General features: G+C 38.8%; 1 protein-coding gene across 2 annotated transcripts in view; it reads left to right on the top strand.

Moving 5' to 3' along the window:
- TOX (thymocyte selection associated high mobility group box) overlaps positions 1–25,000 on the top strand; it is a 274,162-nt gene that overhangs the window by 142,227 nt on the left and 106,935 nt on the right. For both annotated transcript variants that reach the window (XM_024205740.2, XM_024205739.2), the window contains exon 3: positions 11,961–12,203. In XM_024205740.2, the coding sequence (XP_024061508.1) occupies positions 11,961–12,203 (243 nt within the window). The remainder of the gene's footprint in view (positions 1–11,960; positions 12,204–25,000) is intronic.

Raw genomic sequence — 25,000 nt, 5'->3', positions numbered from 1 at the left:
TTGAAGTCAATGGGACTACTAGTGTGAATAAGAAATATTCATATCAGCTTTAAGTCCCATGAGTGTTTCTCTGGAGTGAGGGCAGGGTGGGAGGAGAAGTCCAAAAAGAGTTATAAAGAACAGCTATGCCTCAGTTTTGCCTATTTCCAGTCTTCTTCATTAAGCCTTCTTCCATGCATACACCACAGAACATCAGACATTCTATAGAGTTTTCTACACAGTTGGGGGAGAGGGAGGATACTAGTTTGGCTCAACCTCCTTCAAAAAAAATCCGGAGACTTTCCACAGTCCTTCAGCTTTTTTAATAGAAAGGAAGGGGGTCTCTATCCTTCCTCATTCTGTGGCCTATACACAGCATTATCACAACTTAAGTGATTGAGGTCTAAGGGAATTCAATGAGGATATGTAAATTTAAATTGAGTTTTTGCCCACTAAGTGGAAGTACTTACATGTAAATCTATAGTAGTGCTATTTTAAGAGCATTTTGAAAATGTAAACACCTGAAAAGCACACCATCTTGATTGCCAGTTTAGAGTCAATGATGCTAATGAGGCTTCTGACAGGTTAAATGTGGTGTATCATATACATTTTCAAGCAGTAAGATTTGTGAAAACAGGATTTTAAAAAAAGTTAGGTAAAATCTTTGGTTGCTGAACGTGTTCAATTTTATTCTCTGGTGCTTTGTCTCAGGCCTAATTTGGGTACATTTTCCTCAGAGGATCTCTAAAAACATTTGAAAACTCTTTTAAAACTGGAATTTTACTTAGTTTTTTAAAAAAATATTAAATCTACAAAGAAAAAAGAAATGCACTAAATGCAAGTGATCAATGTAGAGAAATATATCTTCTAGTATAAGAGCCAGATTACAGCTCAGGGATTACAGGCACATGCCTCTGGACCCAGCTTCTTTAATCCAACACTGACTTCAGAATCCAGCTTTCATTTAAAAAACCCAAAAACCTAGCTCTCAAATAAAATCTTGGAAATGTGGCCTTAGTGTAACTGATGCAGCATCGTCTGCCTGAGTCTGTAGACAGCCTGAAACAATAGCTTGGAGAGTTGTGAACTGTCGTATCCCTCTTCTGTTGTTAACAGCCCAATAATTCACTGCTCTGAAGTTCCACCATCACCAAAACAGATACTTTGTGTATTTGGAGGACGCTCACTCAGATACCGCGTTTTGCCCTGCTGAGATACTGACAATAGGGGCTCCCACAGGCAGAGGGGTGGGTGGGGAATGAGTCCCTTCCTCTTCAGGACAGACCCCAGCCTACTCAAAGAGAAGCAGTGGTAGGCCCTCTTCACAGCCTAGCAGACAGCTCTTGAGCGAATGGCTTGTGCCACCACTGCCACACCAGGAGGTGTGGGAAGAGCTATGGTGAAGGTGGACCTGGGAAGGCCATGTGATCAGGGCTGAGGGAGTCCCCATTTGTGCCTATGGCCCTGGGTTGCCTTAAACCAGGGATCTCAAATGACCACCAGGGCCACATGAGGACTAGTACATTGGCCCAGGGGCCATATCACTCACACCCCCTCCCCTGCTACTCCTGGTCCCACCCCCACTCCACCCCTTCCATGAGACCATGTCCCTGCCCCACCTCTTCCCACCCCTTCCCCACCCCCATTCCAACCCCTTCCCCAAAGTCCCCACCCCAACTCCGCCCCCTCCCTGCCCCTATTCCAATCCCTTCCCCAAATCCCTGCCCCTGCCCCGCCTCTTCTCCGCCTCCTCCCCCCTCCCTCCTAGAAAGTGCTAAGCGCCGCCAAACAGCTGTTTGGTGGCGGGAAGCACCTGGAGGTAGGCAGAGGAGTGGGGAAACGGCACGCAGGTAGGCAGCGGGTGAGGGGAGCTTGGCGGCCGCAGGAAATAACTCGGGGGGCGCAGGGAGCTAGGTGGGCCGCAGCAAATAACTTTGCGGGCCCACGTATTTGAGACGCCTGCCTTAAACTGTTCCTGTCTAGATAATTTGATAATTGTAACAAAAACCTGTACTTTTCTAATGGACTGAGATAAAGTTTCTGAATAGGAAGGCTATACTGTTACCTCTTTGTAGGGAAGAGTGAAGCCTTGGAGCTTTTAGCGGGTCTCTACAGCTCAAGTCTTGTAATCTTTTATAGTTTTTTGCTCATTGTTGCCTATTAAATGCATTTAAATGTAAAATGTTCATAAATAAAGCATATTTGTTTTCAAACAAACTTGTATAGCATGATATTTAAAATTAAATTAAACAATGAATAGAGACTCTCAGAAGTGGAATGTTTCATTTGAAAAAGCACTGTTCCTTTTCATAATTCTGTTGACTTTGAAATTGTGCTTATTTTAAATCAATTGTATCATTGTCAGCATATTCTCCTTCTTATTGAAAATGGAATTCATCTCGTGCTGGAAAATTAATGTTTTGCTTGAGGCATTACCCTTTACCTAATGTAAATTAGAGAAATTGATTAACACAATGGGTAAAAAAAAGTTGTACCTTCCCCAGTAATATGTTTTTGATAGCTGTTGCTTGATAAATTAGTATATTGTGTGTTTTAAATGAATGTGATTTATTGCTTATGTCTAACATATGAAGAAACATAAAAAAATTGTTTGCAGGATCATTGACTTGAACATATCAATGGCACTGTTGGACAATTCTTGCTGAGTGTTAAGATGATTTATGTAAGAGACCGAAGGTTTCCACAGTAATGCATTATAGTCTCAAGCTATCAACTCTTGTTCATGCAGAGACAAAAAAGGCTGAAAAACACTTACTTCTGAAAGTCCTCCATTAAGAAATTAGAGATAAGTTGATCCTGTTTATATTCCTGGAAATATCACTGTCAAATGCATCATCCTAATTTTCAGATGGGTATAAAGTAAATTATTGTTTTTCCTCCTCTACTGAGCATGCTGTTTTACATTACTTTCAATTCATAACTATTTCAGTTATGTAACATTGTATTTAGTAATAGAAGAGGAGACAGCCTGAAGCATCTATCTTTTAAAAACTGGCATTTTTCCACAGTTCAGATGTAGAAGCCTTACTGTAAATGATAAATCAAGGCACACTCCACATTGTTAGAAATATCATTAATTTTATTTAAATTGTGTATGCATATGAGAAGACCATATTTTTTAAGGATTTATAGCTAATACCATATTTTGTTGAGTGCATGCACGAGTGATGCAGCCATCCAGCACATAAGTTAAACTTACCTGGTCAATGATATCTTCTGCATTCTCATATAGTAATGGTTCTGTTCTTTCCACAGAGGGCTTGTGTTGGATATTTGGATGTTTGCTGCCTCCTGTGGTCGCTCTGTTTAAAATGTCTTTTGCTTTCATTTGCCTTTCTCAGTTTGCTTTTGAACCATTGATGCAGAACATTTAATACAATCATAAATATGGTTCGGTTTCTAATTTGCAGTCATTATCACCATTGGTAATGTAGGTGGTTTTTTGTTCTGATACCCTCGCCCTTAATTATTATAGTCAGGTCGTACAGCCATTTCACATATCACTCCTGTTACAATCAGAGGATACAAGTGTGTGTGTGAGAATGGAAATAAAATGTATTGGCCTGGTTTTGCCACATACTAAAAGAATTCCTATCAATGACAAGAATCACTGCACTTGAATTTGACTAATAATCCACACAAAACATAGTTTGGTGTTCGTCCATTTTACCTGCAGAAACCTAATTTTTGCCTCCATTCCAGAATTTAGCACAATTAAAATCCATAAAATTGATGCTGGGTTTGACAAGGCTAATTGGTACAGAAGAGAAATTTAAATGAGAAAGAAGCCAAGTTGGGTTGGTGTTCAGAGCTGAATGCTGATTTAAGCAAAAGCTTGGGTTTAGGTTGGCAGCTGAATCAGGGTTAAAGTTTGGGTTCAATTGTGCCAAAATCTTGCAAGCTATTCTCATTGCAGGCCAAGATGGCATCAGTATCATGAGATCAGCTAAAACGTCACAAAAATAACTTCTTGTGAGGTTTCACAAACATTAAACTAGAACCATAGAATGCAGACTCCATCTGGTTTGAGATCTATTCTGAACCCAAAACAATATGTGTAGGTTCAACACGACCCACCTAAAATTCAAGCTTCTGTTCTGAAGTTCCCATTATTGACCATATCAACTTTAAATACTCCTAAACCTGCTTATAATAAATTCAGATGTGATGGAAATCCCCTTTATAATGAAATAGAAGCAAAGCCTTGATCTGCTCAGTGCATTCCAATGGGGTTTAATGGGGTTCATAAAGAAGTCTCTCCCTGGATGTAATAAAGATTTAGGAACTCTCCCCAGTGCTCAACAGCTGATAAACAACTCCGCCCTCCATAGGGAGAAAAGCAGACCCAGTGCTGAAGTCCCCTTGCAGTTATGTGGTGAGGAGATGAAAAGACACACTGCTGCTGTTTCTTGTTGGAAAATTAGGAGGAAGGCAATTTGTTGGTGCTGTTTTGACTAGCAGAATGAAGGAGAGCTATCACCTGGTTACCTGGATATAGTAGAATTGTGCCAATACTACAGTGACCTTGGAAAGAAAATGACTAAGAAGTTTACAATGAAGTTGTATGCAAAATGTCATACTAATAATCCCTTATAAATAGGCTTGGCATACTTCAATTATTATTTTTTATAATTCTGACCAATAATATCAATGTATATTTTAAAGCATTTAAAAAAAATTCTATTTAAATTTTTACAGTTGAGGGAAACTATGAAGGATCAGTCAGTAATTGCGACAGATGATGTTGAAATTCAAAAAGTTCAAGTTTTATAACTGTTAAAACATAAATTGTCAACATCATATGTCAAAATGTACAAAGTAAATATCCTTAAATCAAACTCTAAGTTCTCAAGCAGCATTTTTCTTACTTTGCATATCTGTAAATTTTTATTATCAATTAAAGTATTTTTTCATTGGTTTGTGTGTATATGGTGAAATCGTCATTTACTGACATTTACTGATAAACTAATCCTTCCAAACCTACAAGGTGAGAGTAAATATGAACTATACCTGTGAACTGCAGCCGGCAACAAGCATCCACAAAATGCTCACAGACGAGACAAACTGTATTGATGACAAGTTATTCTTGGACTACTTGCATGCATTATTACCCCCCTACAACCCTTCTCCACCCCCCAAACAGGACAGTGCTCACATTGGATATAAAATATTAGTTTAGCAAAATAATCCTCAAAACTAAATTGCTAAACAACTATCTCACAGTATTTTATAGAACTAGGTTCTTCCTTACTTTTATGAATCAGGCAAACCTATTTTTCTAAAAAAAAAAAAAAAAAAAAAAAAACAGTTGATGTAATCTCTTAGCAGATTTTAATATTATACAATTGACAAAACTTTTCATATACAGCCATAGTATTACTGGAATATATTTAATATGGCTTAGTAACTAGTTTCCACATAAATTATATAATATTCTGACATTTTATTATTTTCTTTACTACTATACTACTGCTATCTTTAGAAGTTTATACAGTATAATTTGACAAAAATGTGTTAGATTATGTGTTATCAAATACACTGTAACTGGTTTGCAACTAATAACCATAGCACGATGCATTTTTATTATTATTGCTTTTAATGTAAATGGTAACCTTGTATTTATAATTCTCAATCTACGTATACATGTGACTGTGTGTGCACTGCAACTAGGATTGTGGGATTTTATGAGACTAGTGTGTCATTTATATTATAGTAAATGAAGTTAAGATGTCATCATTATATATGAATAACCATTTAGTCTTAGCCATGGTCTACACTACAAATTTATGTCGGTATAACTACGTCGCTCATGGGTGTGGATTTTCCATACCCCTGAGTGACGCAGTTATACCGACCTAACTCCCAGTGAAGACAGCGCTATGTTGATGGGAGGGCTTCTCCTGTCAGCTTAGCTACTGCCCCTCAGGGAGGTGGAGTATCTACGCCAACAGGAGAAGCCCTCCTGTCAGCGTAGGTAACTTCTTCACTACATGCTACAGCAGCACAACTGCAGCACTGTAAGCGTAGACAAGCCCTTAGTTAAATTGCATTGCAGTTGTTGTCACTGTGTTTGAAGTGATACTACTAGTTAAGCATACATTTGAAACACAGCAAATCAATATCTGTCTAAAGTGAAAGTTCTGTTGTTAAACATATGGACAAATCAAATAGCAAATTTGCTGAATAGCCTGAATATTAATGGAAATTTGGTCAGTATTTGGCTTATGAACATTTGCCTGTCCTGGCTGCTGCTGAGAGCTGACTTCAGCAGGAACCCTGAGTGAAGAAGCACTCCTCCTCCTCCTCCTGATCAAGCAGAGCAAGAAGGAGAGGAGAGCCACACCTTCATACTCTTCCTCCTCTCACCAGCAAGGTAGAAGGAGAGATGCTCCTTTGGCTGTTTCTCCTCCTCTTGAAAAAACTGGGAGGGGAGAGTTCCCATTCAGTACTCTCCTCTCCCCTGCTACCAGATCTCCAAGAGCCACTCTTCTCCGTTGGGGAGACAGTGGGAGGAGGAAGAGAAACCCCAGCAGTAACTCCTCCGTACACCCAGCAAAGAGGTGAGGGAAAAGATCTCCTGAGGCCCTGAATTGCTGCAGGGCCTGTGGGAAAGAAAATGCATTTCAGACCCAGCCTCCTCCCAACCACACCCCAGGAATCTTTCCCAACAGGCCCAAGCAGCGTAACTGTCAAAAAGACTCATGTTAGCCAAATCTCAATGATGGGCTATTTGTGCAGTGTGACGAACACTTGTCAAGAGTATCCATGAAACCTTATTGATGTTACCGCTTTCCTTCCTTCTCCGCTCACTCTCTATTGTATTTTTCTTGTATGTTGTGTTATGTGAAATTAGACTGTAAGCTCTTTATGGCAGGGACCATTTATTTTAGCTGTTCTGTAGTATAATAATTTACTAGTGGCTAGTATACAGTAATGCACAATAACCTTATTATCTATTATTCAGCATATGCATTTATATACTACTTGAATAAACCTAATTTGTTTTCTTTGTTAATGGCATGTTTCCACTCCATTCATTGAGGTTCTATTTTTGATGCCCACATTTCCTGCCTTGGTGGAGTCTCAACATCATAGTATGGAAATACAGGGAGAAATAAGACTTAGAAACTCAATATGCCAATATTCTTCTGTCTACTATGGAACAAAATCCCTGGAGAGAACCACACCACAAGCTAAGTGATCTAAATGGGCGGGTGAGCAGGTTGGGCTAGTTTTCTAGGTTGAGAATTCCATAGAGTGAGGTCACTCCACCTGACAGGGATAATACACGTTCCTCATACATACATGATAGTATTGCTGCCAACTCCTCCACTATCCCCTACCTGTTTTCAGTTCCTTGGGATTTCTACTTTTGCATATATGAGTTTGACCCTGATGCTTCACCCTACGCCAAGATATCCTCACGCAGGGACAGATCCTTAGTTGGTGAAAATGGTCATAGCTCCTTGCATTTTGGTGAAAAACACCCCTTTGGCTGTGGCAAGATGCACTGTTCTGTAGAAGCCTTACTTTGCTCAGGTTTCCAGCAATACCTGAACAGCTCAGTAGCAACATGTACAATCTTTGGTTGCAAATCCAGTTTAAAGGTTTTATTTCCATGCTGCAACAGTTCAGAATAACCTCAGGTGGGTTATTGTGATAAGAACATAGAGCGGCCATTCGGGGTCAGACCAATGGTCCATCTAGCCCAGTATCCTGTCTTCTTACAGTGCCAAATACCAGGTGCTTCAGAGGGAATGAACAGAACAGGTAATCATCAAATGATCATAATCCCCTGTCATCTATCTATTCACAGCTTCTGGCAGAGGCTAGGGACACTTCAGAGCATGGTTTTACATATCTGCCCATCCTGGCTAATAGCCATTGATGGACCTATTCTCTATGAACTTATCCAATTCTTTTTTGTACCCTGTTATAGTTTTGGCCTTCACAACATCCTGTGGCAAAGAGTCCACAGATTGACTGTACATTGTGTGAAGAAATACTTCCTTTTTGTTTGTTTTAAACTTGCTGCCTATTAATTCGATTTGGTAACTCACTAATATGGCAATTTTAAAATCAAGTTTGGATGTTTTTCTAAAAGATACGCCCTAGGAATTATTTTGGGGAAGTTCTGTGTGATCAGACTACAAGATCACAGTGAGCCCTTCTGGCCTTGGAATCTGTGAACCTATAAATAACAAAATTCCACTATGTCTACCTTTTTGAATATTGCTTCTTCTCTTGGCCTTCTATTCAATGGTTTTACACATCATGCTTGTCTCCATATGCGATATTATACTAAACTAAGGAATAAATATGCACCTAATAGCTGCTGCGCTCTCTCAATTGTGCCCACTCCTGCATCGGTGCAAAAGGAGAGCAGGGGAAGAGGACAAAAGGAGCACTCTGTTATTTCCTAATGGCTCTTTGCAGGACCTAAACATAGCTGGAGTGCTTGAGCACACGGAGTTCACAAAGTTAGCACCCACAGCTGCCCTAACTTTCACAAAGAGGACAGGAAGTTGTGGGGCTAGTTCCCACAGGCTCTGGAATGGCCCCATGTCTGTGGGTGGGAGAGTTGCAGACTCTGCATCCTTGGAAAAGGGATAGGGGGAACAGAAGCCACTTTCCCAGGAGTTCTGGAATGCATTCTTGGGCAGTGCACGTCTGTACCAACCTGCACACCAAGTTGTGGCTGAACAACTGCATTTGGACATCAAGTAACTCTTAATTCAAATCACATGATTAATATTGTGCTAAGGTCATTCCTTCTCACTCCCTCACAAGTGAATAAATCAGCACATCGGGAGCTGACATGACTGTATGCACAGAATCACAGGACTGGAAGGGACATTGAGAGGTCTTCTAGTTCTGTCCCCTGCACTCAAGGCAGGACTAAGTATTATCTGGAGCATCTCTGACAGCTGTTTGTCTAACCGTCTCTTAAAAATTATGGAGATTCCACAAGCTCCCTAGGCAATTTATTCCAGTGCTTAATTACCCTGATGGGAAGTTTTTCCTAATGTCCAGCCTAGACTGCCCTTGCTGCAATTTAAGCCCATTGCTTCTTGTCCTATCCTCAGAGGTTAAAGAGAACAATTTTTCCCCTCCTCCTTCTAGGAACCTTTTATGTACTTGAAAACTGTTATCATGTCCCTCCTTACTCTTCTCCAGACTAAACAAACCCAATGTTTTCAGTCTTCCCTCATAGGTCATGTTTTCTAGATCTTTAATCATTTTTGTTGCTCTTCTCTGGACTTTCTCCAAATTGTCCACATATTTCCTGAAATGTGGCGCCCAGAACTGGACACAGTACTCCAGTTGAGGCCTAATCAGTGTGGAGTAGAGCAAAAGAATTACTTCTCATGTCTTGCTTATAACACTCCTGGTAATACATCCCAGAATGATGTTTGCTTTTTTTTGCAACAGTGTTATATTTAGCTTGTGATCCACTATTATCCCTAGGTCCCTTTCTGCAGTACTCCTTCCTAGGCAGTCATTTCCTATTTTTTCATGTGTGCAACTGGTTGTTCCTTCCTAAGTGGAGTACTTTGCATTTGTCCTTATTGAATTTCATCCTATTTTCTTCAGACCATTTCTCCAGTTTGTCCAGATCATTTTGAATTTTAGTCCTAGCCTCGAAATCACTTGCAACCCCTCCCATCTTGGTATTGTCCATAAACTTTATAAGTGTACTCTCTATGCCATTATCTAAATCATTGATGAAGATACTGAACAGAATCGGACAAAGAACTGATCCCTGCGGGACTCCACTCCACATACCCTTCCAGTTTGACTGTGAACCACTAATAACTACTCTATGGGAACAGTTTTCCAAGCAATTTTGCACCCATCTTATCGTAGCTTCATCTAGGTTGTATTTCCCCAGTTTGTTTATGAGGTCATGCAAGACAGTATCAAAAGCCTTACTAAAGTCAGGGTATACCACATCTACCACTTCCCCCCATCCACAAGGCTTGTTACCCTGTCAAAGAAAGCTATCAGGTTGGTTTGACATGATTTGTTCTTGACAAATCTATGCTGACTGTTACTTATCACCTTATTATCTTCTAGGTGTTTGCCAACTGATTGTTTAATTATTTGATCCATTATCTTTCTGGGTATTGAAGTTAAGCTGACTGTAATTCCCCGGGTTGTCCTTAATCCCCTTTTTTTAGATTGGCACTATATTTTCCCTTTTCCAGTCCTCTGGAATCTCACCCATCTTTCATGACTTTTCAAAGATAATAGCTAATGTATCAGATATCTCCTCAGTCATCTCCTTGAGTATTCTAGGATGTGTTTCAACAGGCCTGGTGACTTGAAGATATCTAACTTGTCTAAGTAATTTTTAACTTGTTCTTTCCCTATTGTAACCTCTGATCCTACCTCATTTTCACTGGCATTCATTGTTACGTGTACAATTGCTAATAAACTTTTGGTGAAAAATGAAACAAAAACGTCATTTAGCACTTCTGCCATTTCTACATTTTCTGTTATTGTCCCCCCCCACCCCACCCCCCGCCCACACACACCTGTTGAGTAATGGGCCTACCCTGTCCTTGGTTTTCCTCTTGCTTCTAATGTATTTGTAGAATGTTGTCTTGTTACCTTTATATCTCTAACTAGTTTAATCTCATTTTGTGGCTTGGCCTTTCTAATTTTGTCCTTACAAACTTGTGTTATTTGTTTATATTCATCCTTTGTAATTTGACCTAGTTTCCACTTTTTGTAGGACTTTCTTTGAGTTCTAGATCATTGAAGATCTCCTGGTTAAGCCAGAGTGGTCTCTTGCCATACTTCCTATCTTTGCTACACAGTGGGATAGTTTGCTCTTGTGTCCTTAATAATGTCTCTTAGAAAAACTGCTAACTCTCTTGAACTGTTTTTCCCCTTAGACATGCTTCCTAAGTTTGCTAAAGTCTCCCTTCTTGAAATTCATTATCTTTATTGTGCTGTTTTCCTTTCTACCATACCTTAGAATCATGAACTCTATCATTTCATGATCACTTTCACCCAAGATATTAACTGCTTTCACCTCACACCTCTCTTTTCCTATTCAGTCCTACTTTAGTCATATCCAACCATAATACTCACTTTCCCCTTCAAAATATATCAGCATGTCCACACTGCCCTTCCTTATTCTCAAATGCGCCTACTTGCTGCAGGAAGATCACAAAACAAGTAAAATCAATTATCTACCTTGGTATATTCCTCTGACGTTACCTGTAGCTTTACCTTGCATCAGATTAAATCACATGACTTTAAATAGCAATAACAGTCAGTAAAAGACTAAACAATAACATCATGGAATACATTGTTTAGATACAGCATAAATACATGTATGTGTGAGTTTATAGACTAAGAAAAAATGTATATTTTATTCTTCAGATATAATTACTTTATATTTCTGTAAAATATATTTGAATATTCATACAATGTGCATGCCATTTCTGTATGAATTTGTTTCTTTTGTAGCAGAATGAATGTATGGTTGTTATATAAAACTAAAACCAGTAGCAAAAAAACAGAATTTCTTTTTCAGTATGTAAACTTGATCTGAGTTTTATGACACATTTTGATCCAATGTTAATTTTATAAATGGCTTTCCTTTTCCACAATTCCCATGAAAAAGGTATGCAGCTAGATGAAGACTCTTGGAAAATTTTAATGGGACCCTTGAAATCTGTTTGAATTCACCTTCTTGAAAAAAAGTCTGTCTAATGGGAGCTGTGCAAGTACCAGCAATTGTTATGCCTTTGAGGCAATTTTTATTCCATACATAATGGTTAAACTCTACCATTATAATGTATGAGTGTTTAAAATGGTCTCTTTGCTAAGTTGAAATTACTACGTAATAATGTATGATGATTGAGTTTTAGTTTGTTTGTGTGTAGCTATTGTTTTATTTTAATTTTTGTTTGATTTGCAACAATATCTGTATTTTCTTTTTACAGTCTTTTCCTGGTCCAAGTCTTGAAAGTGAAGATTTTAACATACCTCCCATAACTCCTCCATCATTACCTGACCACTCACTGGTGCACCTGAATGAGGTAGAGTCTGGGTACCACTCTCTGTGTCACCCAATGAACCATAACGGCCTGCTTCCATTTCATCCACAAAACATGGACCTACCTGAAATTACAGTGTCCAACATGCTTGGCCAAGATGGGACACTGCTTTCAAATTCACTTTCTGTGGTAAGAATTTTTAGTCTTTGATTTTAGGGCTAGTTTAAGTTAGGTTGTTGTTTTTTTTAAATGTGGATATGTATATCTGTTTAAAATACTCTCAGTAGGCTATATCCAGGTCTCCCTGAAATCATCACAACTGGTTCTGCTCTGTCCCTAGTTTTACTCTGGTTACAGAGGATGAAATCCTGCCTCATTAACTCCAATAGAATTACTGCTGCTTTACAGTGGTGTTATTATGAACAGAATCAGGCCAGTATCATTGACTTCAGATGAAACAGGTTTTAGCCCTGAATGACTGTGTTCTGTGTTTCTTTACCAGGTTCTTTCTATTCTGATTTGTTTGTACAGAGAGATCTACAGAAATGTACTATTTCCTTTCTTGTTTACTGTACTTTAGGATAACTGCAAATGTCTTTTTTTCACTCTAGGCCAAATCGTGCAGCCTTTTCACAATTCACAGTCCTTGTCCATACAGAGCTCCCATTGAAGTGATTGGGAGAGTTAAGTCTTTGGGCCTGATCCTATCAAATAGTCATTATGGGCTTGGGCCTGAGAAGAATTTTATTTTCAGTCATTTCTATATTGGTTAAATTGATTACAAGAAGTGCAAAGTCACATAAATATCCTGTTTTTCAAGAGGTATTAAGAATAAGCTGCAAACTTTTTGTATGCCAGCTGTACACCAAGTTATGTCCTCATATTTTAGAGCAGAATATGACCCTCAAGGGTATATTGTATGGGACGAAAAGTTTTTCATACAGGAATATGGATACATTTCTGGGATATTTTTAAAAATGTGCTAGGACTTTATACAAGTCGTATACAAAACGTATGAAATACATTATTCAGCCTCCTTGGAAAAAAAAAGAGTTGAATGGTTTGAAAGGATCTAAGCATCAGAAATACCTAAAGAAAGTAGAACTAGCACTTGGCACTTTAATAAAGAGTAAAAGCAATGTTTCATTGAATTGATCTCTTTTATGCCAGGGCTATGGTTTGGAAACTAAGCATTCTTTTAAGCACTGATGTTCCACATTAGTCTTTTGCAAAGAACTATGAAAAAAAGGCCTTGAGAGTCTGTAGATTGTCATAGTGAATTATTGGATCAAGGGCAAATACAAAAAAGTTGAATAGTATAACTAAACAATTCTGCTTTGGGGAATTTATGTAGATCAGGACAAAACAGAAGTAAATTAAGGGAAATATGCACTGGTTGGAAGGGAAAAGGCACTATATTTACTAAATGAATCCTGAATAATGATAGGTAAATTAAACATGATAATCCAGGCATCATTTCTTGGGCTGTGGATGTCTCCTTCCTCTTATGACCCATAATAACCTTCCACCTTGATCAATTTATTATAGGGCCACAATTTCCTTTGCACAGAATGTAGGTATATTACTGCTTATATCCTTGAAGAGAGAGATTCATTATTGTGAAATTAGGTTGATGAAGTAATTTTAGTTTCAAGTGCAGATTCCAAAAGTTACCTGTCCACAGTGAGTAGGAAAACAAGATATGTATGTAAAATTAAAAGTATTATTTTTATCAAAGACATGGACTCGGAATTTGTGTAGTCAAGAAAGGAAAGATTCCTCAGGCTTATGGCAAGTGCATGTTCCTATTCACTGAGAATACAGTACATCCAAATATATTTTTTTGTGTTCCAAGGGTACTGTAGACTTATCTTTGCCTTTAAAAAAAAGTATTGTATCTGTTGCCACAATGTCATACTGCAGATTGATTTACATTTGAACAACTTTCTCTGGGATGAAAGCCTTTATAAATGTATTTCTGACCTAAGCCTGTCCTTCTGTCTTCTCCAATCCCATGCTCAGCTTCTCCATTTCTCAGCCTTTCCCTTGTTCTCTCATACACAGGGTTTGTCTGAATTGTTAGTTATAACCTGAGTGTTGCCCCTAAATCAGGTCCTGTCCACACCCAATACCCTTTAACTCAAGTGTGGTAGAGCTTTGAACTTAGGGTGACCAGACAGCAAGTGTGAAAAATCGGGACAGGGGGTGGGGGGTAATAGGAGGCTATATAAGAAAAACACCCAAAAATCGGGACTGTGCCTATAAAATCGGGACATCTGGTCACCCTATTTGAACTGGAGTTGGCTGGCCTGTCATGTTGTATATACTACAACTCCAGTTAGCCCAGTTTGACAGCTAACACAATCACTGTCTTCAGCTTGAGTGTTATTTTGCACTCTTCCTCGTGGGACACTAACTTGAGAGCAGTTAACTCAAGTGTAGATAACTCGAGTTAACTATGCAATGAAGACAGTGATTCCACTGTGCTTTTGGTGTTCCTCAACAACAAGGAAGACAGATGATTTTGTGAAGAGCCAGCATTATTTATTTGCATTTGAAACAGACCCCCTTATTTATATAACCCAGAAACTTAAAAGTTTCTTTTTCTGCACATCATTCTACCTTTTTGATATTACTCATCACCACCCTTTAAGTTTCATTTTTACTGTTTTGTCTAACACTGCTCTATACCAATAATATATGCCAAAGTGTGCTAGTATATTTCCTGACACTGAAACTCCTTTATGTATTTCTCAAACCTGTCCAAATTCTTGTTACCATATATTCAGTAATATATTACTCTCTCTTGCAAATTTGGACACTAGGCAACTAGTTCCATTTCCCAGGTCACTAATAAATATTTTCAGTAGAATTGTTCTTAGCATTGAACCTTTGGGTTGTTCCTCACCTTGACCCATTTATCCTCTTTATTAGAATTTACTGGGTTTTGATCAAATTCAGCTCTGGTGTAAGGTGCAACTCCATTGAATTTGGCCTGTTTACTCTCATCTTTTCTGCTAATCTGTTCTCAAGCTATATCAATATTTTAGCAATGATGCCTACATTTTTATTCTGTATTTGAATTATTGGGTGGTCTGCAATTGGCTGACACCAGCTCAGGTTACACTTTTTAAGCTAATGACTTAGTTAATGCTAAGCTGATGGAAGTAAACAAACAAAGCCGGAAAATACTGGGGGTACAGATCATGGCATTTCCCTTTCATCTCAGATAGCAAGTGTTTGCCATTGTAAAATGAGAATTTGCTTGAGTAAGGACTGAGTAAAAGCTAATGCTTTTGGAATTTGGCTCAGTATGATTAGAAGTTATTGTGCACTGTGCACTCAAGAGCACTTTTTCAACAGACTCACACTAAAACTGCTGGTTTACTAAAACATATATAGACCTCACTCAGGAAAAACTCCCATTTGAAAGCCCTTAGAGTGCAGGATTTGACTCAGTATCTGTAAGAGTTTTCATCTGTAGAAGTGCTTAAGCACACAAAATAAGAACCCAGTACCAGCTCGGGGAATTCGCATTAAGGATCAATTTCTTATGGATTTTTTACACTGTGGGAATTCTCTTTCTGAAAAATGTTACAATGCTGGGAGATGGGACTTTCCCATTGCCATTTACAGTATCTGACAGTCAAGTTGGGAATTAGCCTGCTTTGAAGTTTTGAGATTGATTGAAGTCTCCCTCACTCTCTACTGTTCGAAAACATCACTAAAATTTCCCTTTTCCTACATTGTGCTGTCAGTTCATGTTTGCTTCTATATTCTTATCTGGGTCTCTGTTTTCTACCAAAGCGACATGCACACATTCATTTTTTACAGTATCGTCAAATGCAGATTTCTCAAGACATTTCATTTATATAGCTGTTTTAGATATATGGAGCTCAATATTTGTACAGAATTTCTTCTGGTATTGCAAAACTGGGTCTGGGTCCTCAAGTCAAAGCCAAGAACTGCGTTATGTACAAGAAGTTTAACACGGACATAACTGAGATATGCCTACATCTCAGATTGCTTAGATATCTGGGTATAATCGGATAATAAAATTGCACTAATTGTCTTGTAGGATGTTGGTTTGTCTGTGGTGGAAGAGAATAAGGAGCTTTTTCCCATGTACTATAATTGAGGCAGCTCCCTTACAACTAGATCTGTCTCGGTTTCTGGTGGAGGTCAGCCTCTCTAGACTTCCAGGTGCTGTATAATCTTCCTGAAATACTCCTTAAAACTGTCAGAAATAACCACTAGAAAATTGCAAATAAAGCTGTCTGCACAGATTTCTCATGAGAGGGTGCATGTACCTGCAAAATGCCTTTTAAGGTGCTAAAAATAATTGAAATATTTTTGTATGTTCATTTGCTCAAAATAAAGTTATAGACAGACCCAGAAGCTGTTGAATATCCTATGGTTGCTAAAGAGTTTTTCTAGGCAATCAGAATTAAATTTCACAGTGCAGCTTTTACATTAAGAAAACACCAGTATTGTTAGAGTGTGCTTATATGTAACAGGATTTTTTTTTAACAGTATGGCTTATAATGCTGTATAGAACATTTACAAGAAAAAATAAAGGGGATTTCAATTTCTCTGAATGCTTCAAATTTCAAGTTTTGAAGTTTAAAGTGGAAGAGATGTTAAAAGGTAATAAAACTGGGGGATTTAGTTCCAGAATGCTCTATTTGTACTGGCAACAAAAGCCAGAATAATGTATATACTTGGGTTTATTGTCATTTTTAGTAGACCGTCAAGGCACACTTTGAATTCAAAGGCTACTGTACAACTGTTTTGACAACCATCACATCAGTAGGTAGTGTGCAGGACATATGAAACTGAAACAGAAATGTTTCTTTAGGTCTATAGGGAGTGCAGTACATCAATGAATTCAGAGATATTAGAGCAGCATGAATTTCTAATATGTTGCTATTATGGAAAAGACCACTGGCATATTGAATAATGTAGCTTTCAAAGGAGAGCAGAAAATGTGATTACAGACAATTTCATTGCTGTTTTTAAAATAAATATTTTCAAAATCTTGAGGTATTTTATTTCATGTTGTGCATAAAATATGTAACAGTGGACTAGAGCTAAAGCTCTTTTAGGACACCAAAGAACAGATGATGTCAGCTGTAATTATTCAGATGTGGAATAATAGAAGCATTAGTTTAAAATAAAATGGATGTCACAGGGGCCTGTGTCCTTATATTAAAAAAAAGCAATAAAAAGAAATGATTTTGCCCACTTTGACAGAAGAATAAAGGTAATGAATAATTGTTTAACATTATGCCCCAATTCATCAAAGCCTGAGCAAATACATATTTTTTAATGAATTATATTTTTTTAGCTATACAGCCCATGAGAGAATAATATCTTAAACAAAATATGCCACTGTAATGCAGTGTAGGAAATCGGACACCTATTTTATTTTCATTTTCCATACCATGTAGAACGCAGCTACTATTTCTTATTAATAGAGCAATTGCTAATAAATCTGATGTAGGAGATTGTTGTTCAAGCTGGGACATGTTTAAGATACTTTGTTTCACCAGCTTCATACATATTAGTTTAAATTCAGTATTCATGACTAATCTTGTGGCTGACCTAAACGGTTGATTTTTTTGGCACCTTTCAGTGTTAGAGCAAAGCACTGAGTCAAACAGAAATTTTATATTGCTGATGAACAAAACTGATACCTTTCTTTACCATAACAAAACAAAAGATTTTCCCCTTATTAACCTAAGTGTTGAAATTTGAATCTTGCTTGAATAGCACATAGTCCTTTTTTTCCTGCCCTATATTTCATATGACAGTGGTATAAGATACTTTTAGTCTCCAGTGAATACTTCACATTTGTACTTCATTACAAGGCTGGTCTTCACTTTAGATCAAAATTTACTCTTATTCCATACAGACCTGCTGTTACCCAAATGTTATTACTGTGAATTATTGCTATCAGAAATGCCGAATCATAAAAGTAAGGTAATAGAACACCTCATGTTGAAGCAATGAATTTTTATCATCTCAAGCCCTTTCATTCTGGAGGGTGATCTTTTTTACACAGATTTTAAAAGTCTGGGTTTTGCATTGAAATTAGCCTTGACAGGCTGAGGGACATGGCAGTTTGTATGTGCGTTGTTGGGCAGCATAGCCAAAGAATGTACACCCAGATCTTCAGCTGTTGTAATTAAATTAAATTAATGGAGATATCCTATCTCCTAGAACTAGAAGGGACCTTGAAAGGTCCTCAAGTCCAGCCCCCTGCCTTCACTAGCAGGACCAAGTACTGATTTTGCCCCAGATCCCTAAGTGGCCCCCTCAAGGATTGAACTCACAACCCTAGGTTTAGCAGGCCAGTGCTCAAACCACTGAGCTATCCCTCTTCCATTGGTGTAGCATCATTGTTGACAATGGAGCTATGCTGAAATATGCCACTGTAGGACCTGGTACATAATGTTTAGCTTTCCATTCTCATGTTGCCTCCTCCAATGTACTGACATTAGAAAAACAGTTTATATGACCTATGAAGAAGAGCAGGTTAAGAGGTGACTTGATCAGGGTTCTATAAACAATTATATCCTAGGTAAGGAGAAGATATCTGATAATAGAGAGCTCTTCAGTCAAAGACAGAGTCATAAGCAGATCCTGTGGTTAGAAACTGAAGCTAGATTAAGTGGAAACAAGGCATGTAGTTTTAACTGTGAGGGTGATTAACCATTGGAACAACTTTCCTAGGGATGTGTTAGATTCTCGATCGCTTGAAATCTTGAAATAAAGATTGCATAACTTTCTAAAAGCTATTCTCTAGCTCTACCATGAGCTATTAGACCTCATGCAGGAAATTAATGGATGAAATTATATAGCCTGTGTTTTACAGGCGTTTAGACTAGGAGATCACAGTGGTTCTTATGATCTTAAAGTCTATGAATAAGATGCAACCCATAATTGTCTATAACTATTAATCATCCACATTAAAAAAACAGGCTAGATGTTCAAGCATAGATATGCATAAATGTTTGCAGATAGTTGTTTGAAAATATGATTCAGATGTGGTCTAGTGCATTCCTTTCAGGATAACTTCAGACACCATCTTTACAATGCCTGATGCAACTATTGGATTACTAGACAATCAGCGTATATTTTCAATTTGTTCACCTATCAGGAATGTCAGATTGTTCATACTTGAAGTTCAGTGGTTGAGACTCTTGGAAATAGTATATTTCACAAATTAATCAAACAACTGTGTAATATTTCAAGTAGAATTGGTACGGTGACAAATTTCATTTTTAGAGAACAATCTTCCATAGTTATCCTAAAAACAATTGCTGAGATTGGGGGAAATATTTTGGTGAACATTTTTTCATAGCAATCACTCATCAACTAAATTTATTCATGTTTTATTCATTGCACAAGGAGGTGAAACAAAACTTACCATGATAATATTAAATCCTGTCCAGCACTAATTAGCTATCACTGCAGATATCAAGAGGTGGGCTATAGACTAGCGGTTCAGTTGCATGGATGGATGGTTAATATATTATGGAGCTAATGCCTGGTGGTAAGTTATATGGCATTTTGTACATGCAGCTCCTTCATAAGTGATTAATGCACAAGCAGCGTCACAGCTGCAAGTGTCAAACAAAACAGAAAAGAGAGTATGCAAATAGAGAAAACATAACTCATGGAAATGTCAGAATTTCTGAGATTTCCAGCAGCAGAGATGCTGACTTTAATCTGCTGCTTTTAACATAGCGTGTAGATGTCGAAAACAGCAAGATAATGAAATATTTCTGAACATTTGCTCAGGCTTTGGCAAAAACACTGTAGTCATGTTAAGGCCTATTGATGCAGTTGAAATGAAATGTCAATTTCAAAAATTGTGAAGATGCTTTTATGAGGAGCAAAAAGAGGCAGGAGCCTACACTATAGAGTAAAAGGGGGAACTTGTGCATCAAGCAGAAAGGCCTGCCCCCTCTGTTGCTGTCCTGCTTCGCTACTTTTCTTTACTTAAGTGGAATGCATTTGCTTTGCTTTATTCTACCTGAGAACAACTGAAAAGATGTTGAATCTTAAATGGATCAGACTGACCTTACCCTCATCTCAGCCCAGGGGATACAGAGCTACGGCATATGGAGAATAGCAATCTCAACATGCAATACACTTTATTGATCTTAAGCAGTCATCTGCATTCTGGAATCTATAGTTTGCAGGGCTCCACCTCTATATTGGGGGCTGGGGAAGCCAGTATCTGAGAACTCCATGCACAGTACTGGACCTGCACTGTGCACTATGGCTGCACTTTGAATTCCCCTTCTCTAGCTTATCCGCTTTCATCTGTAGTGTAGTAAATATTTAGCAAAACTACAGATTTACCCTGGCAAAAATGGCCTAGCCTGGACCTGTTGCCTTCCTTCTTTTAAGGGATGTCCTCCTCAAATCATGTAGCTGTGATATTTTTCATTTTTCCATTTATCTCTTGTAAAGGCTTTTACACAACTTTGCCTGCCATGATTTCTTTTTCAAACAAAATTGTTTGGCCCTCTTTTTACCAAAGCAAAAATAAATGCTACCCAGGAAGCACTGCATGGGGGCAGCCCTACAATAAAAAAAACAAGTGTGCAGGTATGCTTCAGGAGGAAACGTGCTCAGTAAGGCAGGAGATTTCACTTTCAAAGTGTTTTGGAGGTTTTAACCACCAAACAACAGGAAATAGGTTGTTTGTTATTTTTATCCTTTGATAGTGTTCCTTCTAAATCCAAATGTTAATTTAAACAGAAATCTTTGAGGCAGGCCACCTTCCCTCAAGGTGGCCACTCCCAACTCTAGCCACTCCCCTTTTTCTTTTTAATAACATATAGTCCCCTTCTGAGCCAGGTCTCTCTCTGTGTGTCTCTCTCCCTCCCTCCCTTTTTAATTATTATTATGATGCAAAATGTTCACAAAGAGACCTTGCAAATGCCCTTTTCCCCGTCCTTCCTGATTTGGGGATTCCATAAAGACAGTGTGTCAAATGCTAACCTTCACACTGCTTTTAGTCTGATCCTGTATCTCACCCTCATGCTTACCAGTATATGAACCCACCTATATTCCCTCTCACACGTTTGCACTGAAATGCATTCATGAGGACAGATTGGAAACACATTGTCTCCTTCCCTCTCAATATGTAGTCTCACAGTGTATTGCACAATACTGCTTAGAGTAACTTCCTTGCAGCATCAGAGAAATGTTACTTTGCTAATATAACAATGGATGAACTTTTACTGAACTGCAGTTTGTTTACAAAATGGAAAAAAACCTGAATATCATAGCACTGCTGGTTTTAGGAGTACGTGCCTGTGACTGCTGCCCAGGAACCTGTAATCTTTGGGGCCATGTTAGAGAATTATTCCCAATTGCTTATTTGTGGGGGGGTGCTAAATTCTAAACAAAGGCAGCCCTATCTGGTGGACCTATCTAATCTAACATATTTGTCAGTATCTCTCTATGTTTACTTATTATTTCATAGTGCCCAGCAGTTACTAGGGCTAGGTCTACACTACAGCGGGGGGTCGACCTAAGATACGCAACTTCAGCTACGTGAATAGCGTAGCTGAAGTGGCGTATTTTAGGTCGACTTACCTGGCTGTGAGGACGGTGGCAAGTCAACCGCTGCCGCGCCGCCGTCGACTCCGCTACCGCCTCTTGCCGCGGTGGATTTCCAGAGTCGACGGTAGAGCCATCAGGGATCGATTTTATCGCGTCTTCACTAGACGCGGTAAGTCGATCCCCGATAGACCGATTGCTACCCGCCGGATCGGCGGGTAGTGAAGACATAGCCTAGGTATTTCACAGAAGACCAGAGAGCCTCTGCTCCAGTCTAAACATTAGACATGACCTAACGAAGCGAGGCGATGAATAGTGACGTATAGCAATACAATTATGAGCATCTCATTATTGTTTATTTGTATGCTGTAGCACCTAGGATCCCCAGTCATGGACCAGGACCCCATTGTGCTAGGTTATGTGCCCCAAAGAACTACTCATTTTAGGCTTGTGCACCTAGTAGCTGTTCAGCGAGGGGCTTTTATATATATTTATATAATAAATATATGGAAGATGGAGATACAAGTGTGAATGTTCCTAACTTACTTATTTTGGGAATCATGGGAGGGGTAGATTTACAAAAAGGATTGAAGTGAGGGCAGGACGGTGTGCTAGTGCAGAAGGCAGAACACTGATGTGTTATGGTCTTGCTGATCTTTAAAGAAGAGAGGCATGAGATACTGGGGGCAGGAACATGGTCTCCATAAGACTGTCCTGACCTCCAGATGGTGCTGGTAGCAGTGTTAACAGTATACACATACTATTCCCTGAACCCTCTTCAGAAAAGGGAATGGAAAAGACAGGAGGAGGTGAGATCTAGCATTTATAGGCCTCTTTGTCCCAAGATGGTGCTGGTTGAAGGATCCACACCATATATAACCCATGGTCTGAGGCCAGAACTAAACCACAGGCGTCTGCCACTTGAATTAAATGAATAACTCCACAATTCCAAGTACCAGGCTGCTGTCTTCTATGTGGATCAGTCACTAGAGGAGACACAACAAACTTAGCCAGCATGTTGCACACTCTCCCTGTCCAAGGAAGTTTGGACCAAATCTCTGAGGTCTACAGAAATTAAAATCCCCATACAGTTTTGCATTGATCCTGCCATGGGTTATCAGCAGGGGTACAGCTCCTAACATTTAGCTGCAAAGCATTTTAGTTAAAGGAGTAGTGTCTTTAGCTGATAGAAGTAGTAGGCTTTATCTTCCATGTGGACTAGAGGTGGATGTGACATGTCATTAGCCACAAGATGATGCAGTCTTCTCCGGTGTTTCCTGGAGTAACAGTGAAGTGAGAAGGTGCCAAAGGGCTACTTGACTTTCCTAGGCCTGGCCTGGCCCTATGGTGATGCTGGCAGTGTTGTGAAGCTGCATACCCTAAGTCCCTACAGCCCTTGTGCTGCCTGGCCTAGTTTTAGAAATTTGGGATCTGATCTTGCAGCTACTCCACATAAAGTCAATTGGATTTTTGTGCAGGGAAAGCTTAAAGGATGAGGCCCTTGATAAGAATCCAATGTATTTTTATTCAGAGATGGGACTTCTAATAAGCTTAAAAATTACCTTCATTCCCATATACCTCTGCCCCATATAAAGAGTTTTAGAGATTAGCTCGGTAACTAAACTGCAGTTCCTAGCACTTAAATGTAGGATACCACTTTAATGAAGTTTATTACCCTTCTCTCTTTATGAGGTAGCATAAAAAGTGTTCAAAACTGTAGGCTTAATGCTGATCTAGCTATTAGCTGCAGCTTAAGTTGCCTGACCAAAAAAGTACACATTATAAAATAATGACTGGTGATTTTTTTTAAAGTTGGGCTATTTAGAAAATGCACTAGACAATAGTACTAACAATGCTTTGCTCTTCTATAGCAACTTTCCTCTGACTGTGTCAAAGTGCTTCGCAGTCATTAATTAACTAAGACTTCCTATGCCCCTCAAATAACATTACAAATGTTATTTATTTACAGTATCAACCCCTCATTCTTTCAAGGCACTATACAGCAGAATAAAAACAAAGGCATTTTAATAAAAACATAATATAATGCCATTCACTCAAATACGATCACACAAATGAACAGGCTCAAGTTGAAAAGGGGTGTGAATGAGACAGATTTCAGAAGAGTGATTTTAAGCTATCGGATCTACTATACCAAAAGGGTGATCACAAGCTAATTTCATACGATGATCAATCATTAAATTGGGCTGGAGTGAGAGCAAAGGTAGCAGGGTAATTAAGGGTCTCAAAAGAAACAAACTTAGACTATCCACCACCTAACATATGTCCCTAGTAAAGAACTTGTAGTGGGTATAATATGATCATGATAGCTCAAACCAGTAAGCAGTCATACAACCACATTCTGGACAAGCTGAAAGTGATGAAGCAGCACAATCAGGAGCCCTGCAAAGATACTTCAGGGATGGCTGCACCAGTCCTTGAAACGCAGCCAGCTCTAAGGTGAAATACAGTATCACTTTAACGTGACACTACACAACAGACCATTTGATCCAATAGTAACACTACTCTTATTGACGTTGAGTCAGTACTGAGCTAATGCCTCTGCAAGCTGTTAGGAGTCAGGGGGTTCCAAGAGGTATTGTTTTTGCATCAAGTGGTCAGGACCTCAATAGTATCTTGTGATACAAAAACAGAATATTTATCAGTCTTGTTTCAGTGTCTGCCCACCCACCACATCCCTCATACCCTCTTGTTCAGCAAAAGCTCATTTTGTGCCCTTCTTCCATGCCCATGCATTTCTGCATGCTCCCTCTTGTGTGTGGAAATCCCTTCCTGACCTCTTTGCCATGCTTCCTACCTCTGCCCCATTAGGTTCCCTTTCAATGTCCGCAGTGCCAAGGAAACTGTCCATCGTCGAGAGAGTTTGAGCAAAAATAGTTCAGCCATTTGTGATCACATAATATTTTGCAAATAGTACAGTGCAATACCTAGTTTTTCTACAACGTAAAATACACATGTATCATCCCCTGCCATTGCAGGGGCCTCAGGCATTGGTGTCACCTCGGTCTCTCCTTTCTCTGCCTCTGGCACACAATAGTTTGTCTTCTGAGGACTGAATTGCTTTAGCCTAACTAAAGTCATTGGCCTCAATATAGGGATATCAGGTGAAATTCAATGTGCCTTGACATACAGGAGGTCAGACTAGATGATCACCATGGTCCCTTCTGGCTTTAAACTCTATGAAATTATCTTGCACATTACTCTGTGTATGGTAGACGAACATTATTTTTATGAAGAGAACACAGTAAGCCATACTTCTTGTGATCATTGTTGTTTAGTATTATTATTTCTTATCTGTATTGCTGTAACACCCAAACATAGAGGAAAACACTATCCATACCCCCAAAGAGCACATATCCTAAAAAGGCAAAGACAGAAGGATTGGG

Source organism: Terrapene carolina, unplaced genomic scaffold (assembly GCF_002925995.2).
Source record: "Terrapene carolina triunguis isolate 2854851 unplaced genomic scaffold, T_m_triunguis-2.0 Scaffold58, whole genome shotgun sequence".
In the NCBI taxonomy this organism is placed as follows: domain Eukaryota; kingdom Metazoa; phylum Chordata; order Testudines; family Emydidae; genus Terrapene; species Terrapene triunguis.
Note: the sequence above shows the minus strand (reverse complement) of the source record. Positions and strands in the feature narration are given on the sequence as shown.